The 17178-nt window shown below is 44.9% G+C and overlaps 1 protein-coding gene across 1 annotated transcript in view; it reads left to right on the forward strand.

Moving 5' to 3' along the window:
- Positions 1-17178, forward strand: part of SPPL3 (signal peptide peptidase like 3) — a 1529337-nt gene that overhangs the window by 538736 nt on the left and 973423 nt on the right. Inside the window, exon 3 of the mRNA XM_044069819.1 lies at positions 7831-7922. Coding sequence (XP_043925754.1) covers positions 7831-7922 — 92 coding nt within the window. The remainder of the gene's footprint in view (positions 1-7830; positions 7923-17178) is intronic.

Below are 17178 nucleotides of genomic sequence, written 5' to 3' on the forward strand. Positions count from 1 at the left end.
CTGCTAATTCCATATGCAAGACTGAATATGAGGAAACTTCAATGGTACTTAAAAAAAAAAAAAAAAAAGTCTTTGGTGCCAACATTCTCATGACCTGGAAACTGTCATTCCTGTCATACCCTGTCTAAGGACAGAGTTCCTTTTGTGGGCAGAAGCATGCAAACACAAGACTGCCTTTTACTCAACCCCACTCCGCCCAGACCCTAACCACAGATACATCAGACTGTGCCTGGTGGGCACACATGGACAGCAAATGTATTCAGGGCCACTGGAGCCCAAGTCAGATCCATCTGCACATCAACCAAAAAGATGCTAGCTGTACAGAATGCACGGACAGCTTTCAGATCCCTACTCATCCCAGGACAGCTGCTAATAAAAACAGCCAACACCACAGTTGTGGTACACCATTCCTACCCATTCTGCAGGTTAGCCATGGGGCTGCGGAACACTATCTTGGGCAATCAAGTCCATCTGCAAGTTTAATTCCTGCCAGGCAAAAAAACTCACTGGCAGACGACTTGAGCAGAAATCTTGGAAGCTGCTACCTGGAGTTCTGTACACACCTTCACCAAGCATTACCACCTGCCTATCTTTTCCAAATCCAGTGCAGGTTTTGCTAGACCAGTCCTGCAAGGTATTCTAGCCAGCCCAAACTCTTCTTGACTGCCTCCACCCTTCTTCAGCTTTGGGCATCTACCCAAGTGTGATGACTGCAACAGTGAAACACGAAGAACGTAGTGTAGTTGTGTACACTTACCATAAATGTGGATGTCAGAGTGTATTCACTGTTGCAGTCCTGGTTTCCCTCCCTCCATCCCCCTTGACCTCTCTCTCCCCTTTACAAGGAAGTTTCTATTTACTTTCTACTGGTGGTGATGTCCTTCATGGATGCATCTGCAGTCCTAACAACTGGGTTGTCCTGTCGTCAGGCAGCCCTTCAGTCGGCCGGATTCCAAAGTCCGGGTCCGGCTTCGGCTGATGTCGCACTTCACCCGACGTCATCTCTGTTGGTCTTCGGGTATAAAGGCATCAGCCGACGCCATTTTCCTCAGTCTTTCTTGCCGCGTGGTGCCCGAAGCAGAAGCTGTTCGCAAGTGCCGGTCGGTCGGATCCAGAGATTACTTCTACCGAATACTACTTGAAGACTTCTAAAGCTAAGTACCCGTTGGGGACTCTTTCTTGCCTCAGCCGATGTCAGAAAAAGTTAATAATTGTTTAACCTGTGGGAAACAAATACCTCATAAAGATTTCCACTCTTATTGTCTGCCTTGTTTAGGCCCAGCCCACGACGTAGCAGCCTGTTCGGCCTGTGCTTCTTTCAACCGACGACGCTTAGGCGTCGGTCGGAGTTTGCAGAACAGTTTTTCGGTTCTGATTTTGCGTACATTATGCCGTCGGATCCTCCGACTACCCAATCTGCCAAAAAACGCAAAGATAAAGACCGACACTCGCGGTCCGCGGTTTCGGCCGAAACCATGGTTAAGCAAACTGCGAGTGTCTCGGTTTCGGCCGAAACCGAGAAAACTGATCAAAGTACAGCTGAACCTATCTCTACAACTGAGGCCCCTGCTACCACTCTTGAATCGGCCTCAGAAATTTTATCCACTACGGTGGTAGCCACTGATTTATCAGACACCATTCCCTTGGATGTCTCTACCCCAGCACGTGGTGCTGCTAGGCCTCCAGCAGCCATGTCCATTAAGGCCTTCGCCAGGGCTAAAGCAGCCAAGACTACTAAGACAGTGCCTGTTAAACCCCCCACAACCAGGCCCTCTTCTAGTTCTCAAATGCTTACTTTGGCAGAAGATTTAATTTCATTAATTAGAGGATCTCAATCTCACCCAGACAGGGCCTCTCAGCCCCCAGAGAAGAGACCTAGGGCAGAGTCCCCTGAGCCAGTGTCCTCTGATGATTCTGCTGACGAATCAGACATAACTGACCAGCCAGAGGCTCCTTTCTCCAATTTTGAAGATTCTGATGCTGAAGAATCCACTCCAGCTGCTTCCCCACCAGAAGAATTCTCTTTTGGGGAAACTTTACATGCCATGCGAGAGCAGTTCCAATGGCAGCAACAGGATTTTTCAGACTCCAGAAAAAGACTTAGGACCTTTCTGCACCTCCCACAGCACAGGCCCTTAGCTATACCTCCAGTTCTCTCTGTGGTGGATGATGCTTTCAATGATGTCTGCTCCGCTCCAGATTCTTTACCCCCAGCCCCTGCCAAACCAGACAGATTTTACAGGGTGCCAGATACTCATCACCACCTTTACAAGGCCCCACTTGCAGACCCGAAACTATATCCCAGGGTCCCAAGGCAGTAGCGCGACCATAGCTAAAAACCCTATTCCTTCTGAAAGGGAAGCAAGGTCATTAGACAGATGGGGTAAAAGGTCTACACTTCAGCTACTCTCTCAGCTAGAGCTTTAAACTGTCAGTTTCACATGATACAATACCAAGAGTTTATGCTTGATCAGTTAACTAAAAAACTAACCACTGATGAATCTCTTGATAAGAAATATGCATTAGAAATGGTAAATAACATACAACAGGTTAGCAACCATTCCTTAAAATGTGGCTATGATGCACTGGAGGCTTCATTTAGATCAGCCATGACTGGCACAGTGATAAGAAGGCATGCATGGCTAAAGGAGCAAGCTTTACGGATCATGTTAAAGCTAAGTTGCTAGATGCTCCTATGGATAAGACAAGTTTGTTTGGTACACCTGCCCAGCAGGTTATGAAGAAAATGGAAGAAAAGGCAAAATCTGTTCAAACAGTTAAAGATTTCTTGCAGGTTCAACCCCAAGGTTTAGCAGGAACTGGCCTGCCAAAAATTGGTCCTTTCCTGACTCCACAAAATTTCAAAGGGGCAGGAATAGGCGTTCCAGAGGCAGAAACCAAACCAGAGGAGGTGCCTACAGAGGGCGACAGTGGCAAGGTAACAACAGAGCCACAGACACAACCACTGCCACTACATCAGCACAACCACAGTGACTTAACCTAAATCCGCCTACCAGGGAACAAATAGCAGCTCCTCTAGGCGGAAAGTTAACCTTATTTTCAAAGAACTGGCACTACATAACAAAAGACAAGTGGATTTTACAAACCATACATCAAGGTTTCACTTCCACACTTTACCAGTCAAAAGAGGAATGCCAAATATACCTCCAAATCAAAAAACAGAGGCACTACAACAGATAATGGAGTTAGCAAACATGAGAGCTGTGGAAAGAGTGCCAACAGCAGAGCAAGGAAAGGGGTTCTACTCCAGACTATTCCTAGTTCCAAGAAAGGAAAAAAGTTGGAGACCAATTCTCGACCTGTCCACCTTAAATACATACATCATTGTCCCAAAATTCAAAATGCTGACCCTACAGCAACTTATTCCCATGCTGGGCAAGGAGTCTTGGCTGGTAACTCTAGATCTCAAGGAGGCATACCTGCACGTCCCCATTCGACCAATCTGCAGAAGATACCTCAGATTTCTTGCAGGATCAGAGCACTATCAATTCTCAGCATTGCCCTTTGGCTTATCTACTGCCCAGAGTATTCACAAAATGCCTGGCATCAGTAATCGCCCATTGCAGACTACAGGGAATTCAAATTTACCCATACCTGGACGACTGCCTGCTACAAGGGGACAACAAAAGCAAGCTGACAACAGATTTACAAAGGGTCATTTACTTGCTACAAGCACTGGGATACACAGTCAATTTACAAAAGTCAAGGCTGATACCATCCCAAACAAGGACATTCTTGGGGGCGGAATTGGACACAGTAAAACAAATGGCATTCCTGACTACAGAAAAACAAAAAGAACTCCCTTTTTACTTCTTGGCACTAACAAGACTGAACAAGTTAACAGCAAGAAAAGTACTGCAGGCCTTGGGCTTCATGGCATCATGCATAATCTTGGTCCCATTTGCCAGACTACACATGAGAAAACTACAGTGGTACCTAAAGAATTTATGGTCCCAACACAGACACAGCCTAGAAACAGAAATCCCACTAATTCCATGCTTAAAGCAGGAGTTCCTATGGTGGGCTCAGGCATGTCAGTCAAACCCAGGCCTACCCTTCCGCAGATGTCAAGCAAGCCAGACCATCACAACAGACGCTTCAGACCTAGGATGGGGGGCCCACATGCGGGACAAATGCGTGCAAGGATTGTGGACACAGGATCAACTTCACCTGCACATCAACCTAAAAGAAATGCTGGCAGTAAAACTGGCAATCCAAAAGTTCAAACATTTTCTCCAAGAGGGACAGTTGATAAGGACAGACAACACCACAGTCATGTGGTACATCAACAAACAGGGAGGCACTCATTCATACCCCCTATGCAGAATGACTTTGGAACTGTGGACCCTGGCACTCAGCTACAACATCCAGTTACAGGCAATATTTGTACCGGGAAAAGAAAATACTCTAGCAGACATATTAAGCAGAACCACATCGGATGCCCACGAATGGAAGCTGCACCCGGACATCTTCAAGACCATCTCAAAGAAATGGGGAATGCCTCAGATAGATCTATTCGCATCACCTCTCAATCACCAGCTCAAAAAGTTCTGCACAAGGACATTCCACCCTCTAGCATGGAAAGTGGATTCGCTCTCCTTCAGCTGGAAAGGCCTAACAGCATATGCATTCCCACCTCTTCCCTTGATACACAAAGTACTACTAAAAATCAAGGAAGAACGTCCAAGGATAATCCTGATAGCTCCAAACTGGCCAAGACAACACTGGTACCCACTGCTGAGGAGCATGTCTCGGAACAATATGTGGCCAATACCCTGATGCCTTTGATGTTAACTCAGAACAACTACAGCATCATACATCCAAACCTAAAACGTTGCAACTGACTGCATGGAACATCACATAGCAGCAGCTAATCCAGAACTTTCCCAAAGAGTTAAAGACATTATTATTGAAGCACGCAGACCTTCAACAAGAAGGAACTATGCTGGAAAATGGAAAAGGTTTGTCATTTGGAGTGCGGAAAGAGGAAAAGATGTGTCAAACATAGATATGCCTAACATTCTGGAGTATCTGGCGAACTTCTTCATTCAGGCCTGTCCTACTCCTCCATCAAGATACATGCATCAGCTATTTCAGCAGAATACAGCTTTGATCCACCTGTTTTTCGCACCCTTTGCTCAGGCAGTTCCTCAGAGGAATCAAGAATGTAAAACCTCCAAGGAAACCACCATTACCAGCTTGGGATTTAAACTTTGTGCTAGAAAAGTTGACACTATCACCCTTTGAACCAGCAGCAACAGCAGACCTACAACACCTGTCATGGAAAACTGCTTTCCTACTGGCAATTACTTCAGCAAGGAGGGTTTCAGAACTACAGGCCTTAATGGCAGTGCAACCCTTCCTAATCTTCCACCAAGATAGTGTCCATGAGGACTAATCCTACATTTATGCCTAAGGTGGTATCCAGAGTGTCTTTAAACCAGGCAATCCACCTACCTACCTTCTTTCCCAACCCACAAAACAGAGGGAAAGAATACTGCACACCTTGGATGTACATAGACAGCTACGCTACTACTTGGACAGAACAAAAATAGCAGAAAGACTGACCAACTTTTGTAGCCTATGCAACAGGAAGGAAGGAAAAGCTATTTCCAAACAGACAATCTCCAAATGGATAGGAAATTGCATACGATTCTGTTACTCCTTCCATGGAAAACCAATTCCACAGAACATAAGACCTCATTCTACAAGGGCAACAGCCACTACCACAGCCTTCTTACGAGGAGTGGCAACCAAAGACATTATTGAGGCGGCTACTTGGACCTCCGTGCATACATTTGCCAAGCATTATAATTTGCCTCTATATTCCAGATCCCGAGCAGCGTTTACCACTGCTGTACTGCAAGGGATCCTAAACACACCATAATCTACTTTTATCCTCCTCCCCTAGTTGGCTATGGTATTCTACCCAGTTGTTAGGACTGCAGATGCATCCATGAAGGACATAGTACAGTTTTGTACCTACCATAAATGTAGATGTCCGAACTGGATAGCATCTGCAGTCAGGATTACCTCCCTCCTTCCCTCTGTGGTACTCCTAGGGTGTTTACCCTCCTAATAGCTAGCTGGTGGGGAGTCTTTTGGTGTATTTGTTTGTATATATGTACATACATGCTTATTTTTGTGTTTACCTCTATCTTTTTGGAAACATTGGCATCTATCCAAAATTTAACCTTCAAGGGGGCTACTGGCATCTGGGGCAAGAAACACTGAGGAAAATGGCGTCGGCTGATGCCTTTATACCCGAAGACCAACAGAGATGACGTCGGGTGAAGTGCGACATCAGCCGAAGCCGGACCCGGACTTTGGAATCCGGCCGACTGAAGGGCTGCCTGACGACAGGACAACCCAGTTGTTAGGACTGCAGATGCTATCCAGTTCGGACATCTACATTTATGGTAGGTACAAAACTGTACTTTCTTCCACCATTACCTAGCTCCCTATTTGGGGGCTCCTTACAGGGCAAGAAAAACTGATGTAATGGTGTCTGCTGCCTGATTTTAAACCACTAACGACCTGACGTCAGACCTGGAGCGACAGCAACCGAGACAGAAATACTATGCCTCTGGTATTCGGGCCCACTGAGGACTACCCTGGCAGGGGTAACCCAAATGTGATGACTGCAACAGTGAATACACTAACATCTACATTTATGGTACGTGTACACAACTGTACTTTCCTGACCCGGAAAACTCTCTAGTGGCCGTTACCTCAGCTAGAAGAATTTCAGAACTTCAGGCATTGTCCAGTAAGCCTTCCTGCTTTTTAGTTTACAGGGTTAGGGTAACATTACGTACCTTTCCTTCCTAAGGTGTTAGAAATCAGTATCAATCAATCCATTAGTCTTCCAGTTTTCTTTCCTAAATTTACAAAGATGAATATATGTTGCATTTGTTGATATTCAGACCATTACGTTTTTACTTACATAGAACAAAAGAAATTAGGAAGAGCCATGAATTATTTGTCTTTTGCAGATTCTAAATTGGGCTAATCAGTTGCAGAGGTAATTTTGGCCAGATGGCTGGCTGGCTGCATTTCATTTGTCTACAACAAGTTGGGTCTAGCCTTACCAAAACCTTTAAAGGTCCATGGCAACTTCAGCCTTTCTGTCTAGGGCTTCCATGGATGACAGATCTGCGGCTGCAGTCTGGGCCAGTTCTCATGCCTTTATCAGTGATTGCAAACTGGATCTGGTCTCGAGGGAAGAGTAGCCATTGGCTCAACTGTGCACAGGAATATCCTTAGTCCACCTGTGGTTTTAAGTAGCTGGAGTCTGTCCGAACAGTTGAGGAATGAATGAAAATTGACATTTGATAAGTCATGAACTTGCCATAAAGTTCCGTCTGTGTTGTCCATTTTCATTCTACAACTTCCCACTCACCAGCCCCTCAAACTTTTTTTTTTTTTTACAGTTGATTTTTTGGAAGAACAAGAGCTTATAAGGACATCACCATCGTTCAGGTTGAGCTCCTGGCTTCTGTCAGGATTATATTAGTACTTCCTACTTTAGGCCAACCAGCAAAGTTGATCGGAGGTATTTTAGGGGTTGGTGCATTGTGGGTAAGGGAGGATTTAGAGAGCTTTTTGGTGGTCACGAGCTAAAGTAACAGCTGAGTTGGATCTGAGCCTAGCAGTTGAAGAATGAAAAGGGACAACAGACACAATGTTATGGGTAAGTACATAACTTTTTTGTTTCAGAACTTCAGGCAGACACTTGAATTAATGACTATGGGGTAAGTCAGTTTTTCTAGGCAGGATGGCTACATTAAATGTTTGTGTTGTTTGCAGGTCCTTAAATATGGATTTTGAGAACCAGGACAAGGAGAAGGATGGGACAAGTTCCACGAATGGCAATTTTAATGGCAACACCAGTAGTAACAGTAAGTGGACATGTTGAACTGAGTGCAATGTGTTTATCTGAGTGTTTACCATGCTGTCTGTCCTCTTACTTGTAGGCATTTATGTGGTAAAACACATTTTTTCAAAGTTTGAGTCTAGTTCTGTTACTTCTGACAGTGCCTGAGACCATTAGACATTTGCAACCATAAAGCTCTTTAAAGAACACAACGAAAAGGAGCCTGCTTTAAGAGGCTATAGCGAACTACATGCACTGAGCTAATGTTTTGGAGCGCTTAAGTCTAGTGACTTCTGGACTTTTAAGTACTTGTGAGGAAAGTGTCACAAGTCAGTCTTCTAAATATGGTGCTAACCCTGTAGATAAGTGTCAGTTCTTCCTGCCCCTTTTGTAACCCCCCCCCCAATCACTTGTCCTTCAGTTATGGTCTGTTAGACATGAGGTAGAGGTATTTGTGAGCTCTGTCATGTCATATTCACGTTTTTGTTCTACATTTCTAATACAGGACATTTGACTTTTTTTCCCATGTCTGTCATAACTCCCAGTTCTTGCAGTTTTTTGATTGTTGGCCTATAATGTTGCTCTGCTCCCAGCCCTGATTTTAAGCCCCCCCCCCCAAAAAAAAAACACATTTTAGGATGGGCAGAGTTAACATTGAGAAACAGCGTCTTATTAGTCCCTTGCTTGCATTATTCTTTTTCCACCAGTCATCATTGTGCACACTTGCATGTGGCGGCTCTGATGCAGCGGTTAACATTGTTGCCTCGCAGTAAGAGGTTCTCTGCTTCAGTTCTCGGCTGGGTTGTCTTCTGTGCGGAGTGTGCGTGTCCTCCCTGCATTTGAGTGGGTTTCCTCTGGGTACTCTAGTTTCCTCCCACATTGCAAAGAGATGTCCCTGGAGCATTTTCCCCGGGCCTCCTCTGAAAATAGGCTTTATCCAAGTTAGACTTTCCCGGTCAACAAATGTTAAATAAAATTAAATGTGTGTGCTTTTTTCAGTGCATCCCATGACATCACATTGTAGATGTCAAAGGGTGGAAATGTGTTTAGCCAACCCCCCAGTATCTCAGTAAATAGACATACACAGTTTACAAGGCAGTCTTGCAGCCGTCTCTGAAATTTTCTCTTCACATCCTTTACAAGCCCTCAGAATGTCTATTTGTCAGTTTAAATTACTAGTGGCAACTGGCAGCGTTGCCTTTATTGCATGAGACGTGAAAGCTCCTAAGCATGGTCATGTCAGTGGTTTGATCCTTCCACTTGTTGCCGAGAGGAAAACATTTTTAACTTGGAAGCAGTGATTGGGCTGATGACCTCATTTCAGCAAAACCCTGGAGAGAAAAGCTCCATGTACATTGGTGAAAGGTGAAGACATTCCATCATTTTGTAGTAACAAACCTTCACTATGTAGTCACTGTTGAGTTCCTTGCATTGAGATCTCTCAAGGTGGGGTAGGTCTGTCAGTCTTAGCCATAATCTGAACTATTAGCTGTATAGTGCTGAGCTGTGGTGTTCTGAACTTGAAGCTCTGGTGCTCTGACTGGATTTTATTTAACCTCATTTAATATAGGTTTGGACCAGGAAACATGAGCAACTTGGAGTTAACTGTTGCTGATTTTCGAGAGCCTTGCAGTTGTCGTTGCTGTTCCTAATGAGAAGAGAAAATGCTTCCATCCCTGACTGGGTCAGTTAGATTCAGTTTGTCCTCTTGAGTGTTTCCTTCACTGCTGTTTGGCACCCCCCCCCCCCAGGTTCTGTAAGGAGCAGAGTTGTGCTGGACAGGGCTTTGTAATGCTAATCTGTGGTGTACTGGACTTTGGATTCTTTCTGCTTACTGGGATATTTATATATTGCCCTTGTTTCTCCAGGGATTGGATCATAGATTTTCCTTTTAATTTACTACCTTTTATACTGGGTTTGGAGCCTCTCTAAGTGCATTAGGCACAGTAGAGTTCTCAGAGTTGTGTGACAGTAGTTTAATTCAAATGTCATTCCTGTCCATTTCTTTGAGTTTATCGGATTTGACACTGATCCAAAGCCAGCTGTTTGAGAATCTTCAAAGAGCTTTAGCAGCCTCTCCTCAGATCTTGTTTGCCACCATTGAGATGACATCATCATCTAGCTCAGTCAACTGTGTATGCTTTTTGGATAGTTTTGGCTAAAATGTATTGCTGTTATCCACTACCTTTTAGTCTTGGTATTGTTAGTGTTACTGTTATCCACTACCTTTTAGTCTTGGTATTGTTAGTGTTACTAGTAGTTTAGTGCTAGATGTATTTGTGTGTTTTTATAGCTAGTTGGGTTACATTAGTGTTTTCTCTGTATGCTCTCTAGTGTTACTAATTGTTAATGATTAAAATATATTTTCTAAGTGTATTTCTTTTCTAGTCATTGTGTTGTGTGGTTTGGCATTTACTTCGTGCAAGTATTTGGTGTGTTTTGTGTCTGACCTTTCATGTTCGTCATACTGATCACTGCTGCAGTAGCCTCAAGTAGGAGTTGTATTCTGCTAAACATGTAACAGCTGACAAGCTTCCAAAGCTTTAGGGCTCCTTTCACGCATCCAACCTGTCATCTGGAGCGGACCTGACTAAAAAGTCAAGTTTGGGTGCCAAGCCTTTTAGAGCTTTCCTACCACTGAAGGGTATGCTCCTCTGAGGATGTTCTTCATCTCACATTGCTGCAGTCCTTACACTTGGGTAGTCCGCTGTCCTCGGTCGGCCCGAATATCAAAGTATTAGGCTGACGTCGGTCAAGGCGCTTAAGACTGACATCAGCACGTCAGGGTACAAATGCGCATGACCGACGTCATATCCTTAGTCTTTTTTGCCGCATGGTCCGATGCAGAAGCAGCGTTGCAAGTGCCGTTCGGCGTTCTGAAATTTTTCGAATTCGGAGTTTCAGACCGAGTCAAAGTTGGCTAAGTACCCCGTTGGGGAATATTTTAGTTTTTTTCTTGCCTCAGTGGTTTACCGGATGTCAGAAAAAGTGAATAACTGTATTTCTTGTGGGAAACAGATACCGCATAGAGATTATCATACTTTGTGTATTCCTTGTTTGGGGCCTGAGCACGACGTTGTTGGGTGTCGCTTTTGTGCTAGGTTCAATAAGCGCACTATTAAGCGAAGGTTAGATTGTGCCAGGTTGGTCTTTGGGAAGCGGTGCAATTATAAGATGCCGTCGGATGCTCCGGCCCGCTTCTAAGAAGCGCAAAGACAAGGCAGCTAAACCCAGGCAAGAAGAGTCGTCCGTACCGGACGCCGGTTCTTTAGAGGCGTCAGTGGAACCGATGGTTCCGCCGGAGGCTTCTCTGGAGTCCCAGGGGGAGACTTTGTTATTGCAGGATGTGGCCTCTCAGGAGGCAGGTCAGGCTGAAGGGGCTTCTCAGGTTACTGTACTCCCCTCCCTTCCTAGGGTGGTTAGGCCCTCTCCTTCTGTTTCTAAGGCTTCTCCCAGAGGCAGGCCAGGTTTAGCTTCTGTTGGTGTCACTCCTAGTTCTTCAGGATCTGTGCCCAAGTAGCACATGCTTAAAATGGCAGAAGATTTAATTACTTTGAATAGAGGTTCTTTGCCCCCTCCCGATAAGAGGCCTAGGGTGGAACCAGAGTTGGGGAGTTTTGAGCAGCCTTCAGATGTTTCAGAGTCTTCGGCTGAAGACTTGCAGGAGTACTCTCCTTATTCTGATTCTGATGCAGATGATTCGACTCCTCCTGCTTCTCCTCCAGAGGATTTTTCTTTTTCAGAGACTCTTCATTCCATGAGGGAACATTTTAAGTGGGAAGGTCAGGACTTCTCTGATTCCAGGAAAAGGCTTAGGGAGTTTTTGCTTTTACCCCAGCAGAGGCCTTTGGCTATACCTCCTGTTCTGGATGTTGTGGAAGATGTGTTTGCGGAGGTTTCACTTAATCCTGATTCTTTGCCTCCTGCTCCTGTTAAACCGGATAGGTATTATAGGGTGCCTGAGGCTCATAAATATCTTTATAAGAGTCCTAGGGTGGACCCAGAAACTGTTAGTCAGGGACCTAAGGGTGTCAAGGCCTCTGTTGTAAAAAATCCGGTTCCTCCAGATAAAGAGGCCAGAGCTTTGGATAGATGGGGAAAGAAAGTCTATACTTCTTCCACCTTAGCTATGAGGGCTTTGAATTGCCAGTTTCACATGTTGAAATATCAAAACTATCTTCTTTCTCAACTGAAGTCTAAGGTAGATGCTCTGGCGGAAGGCATTGAGTGTAAGGAATTACAAGATTTGGTACATGTCTCTGAACAGGTGGGTAAGCATTCTTTACAATGTGGTTTTGATGCTGTACAGGCCTCGTCTAGGGTGGCTGCCACTGGGTCAGTTCTTCGCAGGCACGCCTGGCTGAGGGATCAGAATTTATCTGAACATGTTAAGACAAGGATTTTGGATGCTCCTTTACAGTCTGATGTGTTGTTTGGTTCGCCTGTGGAGTCAGTCTTGAAGAAAATGGAAGACAAGGCTAAGTCTATGCAGACTGTTAAAGATTTTTTGCAAGTCCAGCCTCCGAAGTTTAGTAGGAATTGGCCTGCTGAGGGGTGGACATACCCTTCTTATGATTCACAGTCTAGGGGTAGATCTAGACGTGGTAGGGGCAGAGCTCAGAGCTCCTTCAGACCTAGAACAGGGAGTTCTCCTGCACAATCTTCAGGTGAGGGCAGGGGCCAGTCCTTTCGTAAACAGGCCCAATGACCTACCTTTTCAGCTGCCAGATCCTTCTTGCCTGGCAGCACCTTTGGGAGGAAGGTTGGCACTCTTCAGGGAAAATTGGAGTTTGATTACCCAAGACAGATGGGTATTGGATATCATACACCAAGGTTACAGGTTTTATTTCCATACCTTGCCTCCTTTCAAAGGCATGCCGGACGTTCCTCCTCAGCAAAGACTAGAGGCTCACAAACAAATTTCTCTGCTGCTCCAAATAGGGGCCATACAACCGGTCCCTCTGCCAGAAGTGGGCCTAGGATTTTATTCTCGCCTGTTCCTAGTACCAAAGAAGGGGAACACGTGGAGACCAATTTTGGATTTATCTATCCTCAACACTTATCTGGACATTCCCAAGTTCAAAATGTTGACGTTACAACAGCTTTTACCTCTGCTGGGCAAAGATCACTGGATGGTGACTCTGGATCTCAAGGAGGCTTACCTTCATGTTCCTATCAGGCTAAGTTGCAGGAAGTATCTGCGTTTTGGCTGGGACTTCTCATTATCAGTTCTCTGCATTGCCCTTTGGCTTATCTACTGTGCCCAGAGTGTTCACGAAGGTTCTGGCTCCAGTGATAGCTTTCTTCAGGCTAAGAGGAATACAGATCTATCCTTATTTGGACGATTGCCTGATTCTGGCCCAAGGAAAGGACGAACTTCTTCATCATTTACAGTATGTGATAGCAGTGCTAAGATGCCTGGGGTATTCTGTGAGCGAAATAAAGTCCAGTCTAGTACCCTCTCAGGACATGTGCTTTCTGGGTGTGAGACTGAATACATCATCCCAGATGGCCTTTTGACCCCGGACAAACAAAAGAATCTTTCTCTTTACTTCCATCAATTGTCTCATCAGTCCAGGCTGACTGCAAGGACAGTCCTTCAAGCCTTGGGGTTCATGGCATCTTGTATTCTGGTGCTTCCCAATGCCAAACTGCATATGAGGAAGCTACAATGGTATCTCAAAATGTATGGACACAGCACTGCCAAGATATGGACACTGTCATTCAGATAATACCTTGCATTCAAAAGGAATTTTTGTGGTGGGCTCAGGAATGTCACCTAAACAAGGGACTCTCTGTGACCCGGCCAGAGGCGAGTCAGATTCTAACGACAGATGCCTCAGACAAAGCTTGGGAGCTCATCTAAATGGAAAGTGGGTACAAGACACGTGGCCTGCCAGACTTCAACATCTACATATCAACTTGAAGGAGATGTTAGCAGTCCAATTTGCATTAATAGCTTTCAAGGATTTACTTCTTCCAGGGCAGGTGTTGATTCTAACAGACAACACAACTGTCATGTGGTACATCAACAAGCAAGGAGGAACACATTCTTATCCTCTATGCAGACAAGCAATGATTTTGTGGGAGACTGCTCTCAGTTTACAGCTAAATCTTCAGGCAAGGTTTCTGCCGGGAGCACAGAACTCCTTAGCAGATGTGTTGAGCAGGCAAATTATGGATCCCCACGAGTGGAAATTGGATCCTCATGTATTTCAGAAATTGACAGTGTTATGGGGAACTCCAGACATAGATCTGTTCGCTTCTCCACGAAACTACCAGCTGCCAAAGTTTTGCACAAAAAGGTTTCATCCCACAGCTTGGAAAGTGGATGCTCTTTCATTCAATTGGAACAATCTTCATGTGTATGCCTTTCCACCTCTGCCTCTCCTCCCAAAGGTACTTCTGAAGGTCAGACAGGACAAGCCAAAAATGATTTTAATAGCTCCAGATTGGCCTCGACAGCACTGGTACCCATTACTGAGAAGTCTGGTACGGGAGCCTCCATGGCCTTTGCCTTCGATTCCACACCTGCTGTCTCAGGAGAACAGTCATTTACTCAATGTCAAACTTCACTCTCTTCACCTGACAGCCTGGCATATTCTGTTTTAAACCCTGGAGGGTCTCAGCTTCCACAGCAAGTTTTGAATGTTATTTTGGAGGCCAGAAGGCCTAGTACAATGAAAGTGTACGCAGATAAATGGAAGAGATTTTTATTTTGGAGTACAGCAAAGGAATTTGATGTTTCTAAGCCTAATTTAAGTGTGGCTCTTCAATATCTTACTGAGTTACTGGACAAAGGTTTGTCCTTCTCTTCTATTAAGGTTCATGCTGCAGCAATTTCTGCTCACTATGACTGTGACCCACCTTTGTTTTCTCATCCTTTGTTTAAGCAATTCCTTAGAGGGGCAAAGAATATAAGACCCCCACGGAGAGCTCCTACTCCTGCTTGGGATCTCAATTTTGTGTTGGAGAAACTCACTCTACAACCTTTTGAGCCTGCAGCTACTGCTGAGTTTGAAATATTTATCATGGAAGACTGCTTTTTTGTTGGCCATTACCTCTGTGAGAAGGGTTTCTGAATTACAGGCCCTTATGGCAGTTGAGCCTTTCTTAATTTTCCATAAGGATAGGGTATCTTTGCGTACTAATCCTTCCTTTATGCCTAAAGTGGTTTCTAGTGTGGCTTTAAACCAAACTATTCATTTGCCTACTTTTTATGCAAACCCCCAAAATAAAGGGGAAAAGATTTTGCACACTTTGGATATACACAGGCAGTTGCGATATTATTTGAGCAGGACTAAAGGGTTCAGGCAGTCTCAGCAGTTATTTGTTTCTTTTGCTTTGGGTTCTCAGGGCAAGCCTGTGTCAAAACAAACTATTTCTAAGTGGATTGGGTTTTGTATTGCTTTCTGTTATTCCCATCATGGTAAAGAGATTCCAGCTGGGATTAGGCCTCATTCCACTAGGGCTACTGCCACTTCTACAGCTTTTTTAAGGGGGGTGGCAACTAAGGATATTTTGGAGGCAGCTACTTGGAGTTCAGTGCATACTTTCTCTAAGCATTATCACCTTCCACTTTTACTCTAAATCGAGGGCTGGTTTTGCCACTGCAATTTTACAGGGCATTTTGGCAGCTCCTACTGCTTTATAGTTTTGCCATCCTCCCTTACCTCTGCTTTGGGATTCTACCCAAGTGTAAGGACTGCAGCAATGTGAGATGAAGAACATAGTACAGTCTTGTACCTACCATAAATGTAGATGTTCGAAGATCCACATTGCTGCAGTCCAATTTACCCTCCCTCCTTCCCCTCTGTAGTTAGACGCGGTTGTGTGGTTTGGGTTGTACATATTGTGAATATTGTATATATTGTACATATGGTTAGTACAAGGGTGGTTGGTTGTTTTTTGCTGTCTTTTGGTTTTGACCTTTCTGTTTAGGGTCTTCTGACATCTGGGGCAAGAAAAGACTGAGGATATGACGTCGGTCATGCGCATTTGTACCCTGACGTCCTGATGTCAGTCTTAAGCGCCTTGACCGACGTCAGCCTAATACTTTGATATTCGGGCCGACCGAGGACAGCGGACTACCCAAGTGTAAGGACTGCAGCAGTGTGGATCTTCGAACATCTACATTTATGGTAGGTACAAAACTGTACTATCTTCGAACATCTACATTTATGGTAGGTACAAAACTGTACTATCTTCGAACATCTACATTTATGGTAGGTACAAAACTGTACTTTTTCAAGGATAGACTGTCTGCTTGTGCTGTTCCTTTGGGCAGGTAAGTTTCCTTTTGGGAAAAAACTTCTGTTTTAAAGAAATGTTTAACGTTTTCTTGTTCAGGAAAGTTATTTTAAAGCTACAAGTTTGTTTTTACAGACTGGCGGTTAGCCTAAACCGTTTCCCGTGGTCCAGTGGTGCCAGGTTTGGTTCCCTTAGTCTCCATTGCCAAACTGTGACTGAGAAAGTCACTTAACCAGGCACCACTCCTGGGCTGAGTCTACCCTGGTAAACCGTCAGACTATTATTGTACTTTTAAAGGAGAATGCCCTGTTTTCCTGTCAGTTTAAAAGGCATTTAAAGTATTTGAAACCCATTTTTTCTGTAGAGAAATATTTTTTTTATTTTGGGGGCTAGCAACTTCCCCAGGTCCTGAGTTTTTCAGAGCCAGAGGAGACTCTGAGCTGAAGCATCTGTGCCAGCCTGAGGTGGGGGGGATATGTTTGAATTTGGGATGGACTTCAAAGCTTTTGGAGCTCTGTCTACCCCCTCTAGGCGTCGACATTGGACAGATCTGGTCTGACTCCTTACTCAGGTGCAGTGCTGGTCGAGTTGCAGGAGCTGACAGTTTAGGAACAATTGACTTTTTTGCCGTCAACTTCCATTTCCCCTAGGTGCTCTTTTGAGGTTGCGGAGAAAGCATTCTCTCTGTCTATAGAAGCCACATCCCTGCCCCTCGGATCAGACAATTTTGCCTCCTCCAGTTATCTGTTGTAACCTTTGTCCATCCCTTCTACTGGGACAGCCAGCCCAGCCTAGTCTCCAGTCTGTCTGTCAGGACAACTTCATCGCTTCTGATACTTCCCCAGAACACGCCACTGAAGAAGTCCCTCCGAATAAAATGTGTAATAGGAAGTACCTGGATTCCCCTTGGGAATCCCTCATGGAGGAAACATTTCTGATGTAGGGGAGGGGTTTCCCAGATCTCCACCCGAAGATGTCTCCTTTGGAGACATCCTACAGCTGCTGAAACAGAAAGGGGGTTGGTCCTCCGA

The sequence above is a fragment of the Protopterus annectens genome, chromosome 4.part0, assembly GCF_019279795.1.
Source record: "Protopterus annectens isolate FY-2018-M chromosome 4.part0, PAN1.0, whole genome shotgun sequence".
In the NCBI taxonomy this organism is placed as follows: domain Eukaryota; kingdom Metazoa; phylum Chordata; order Ceratodontiformes; family Protopteridae; genus Protopterus; species Protopterus annectens.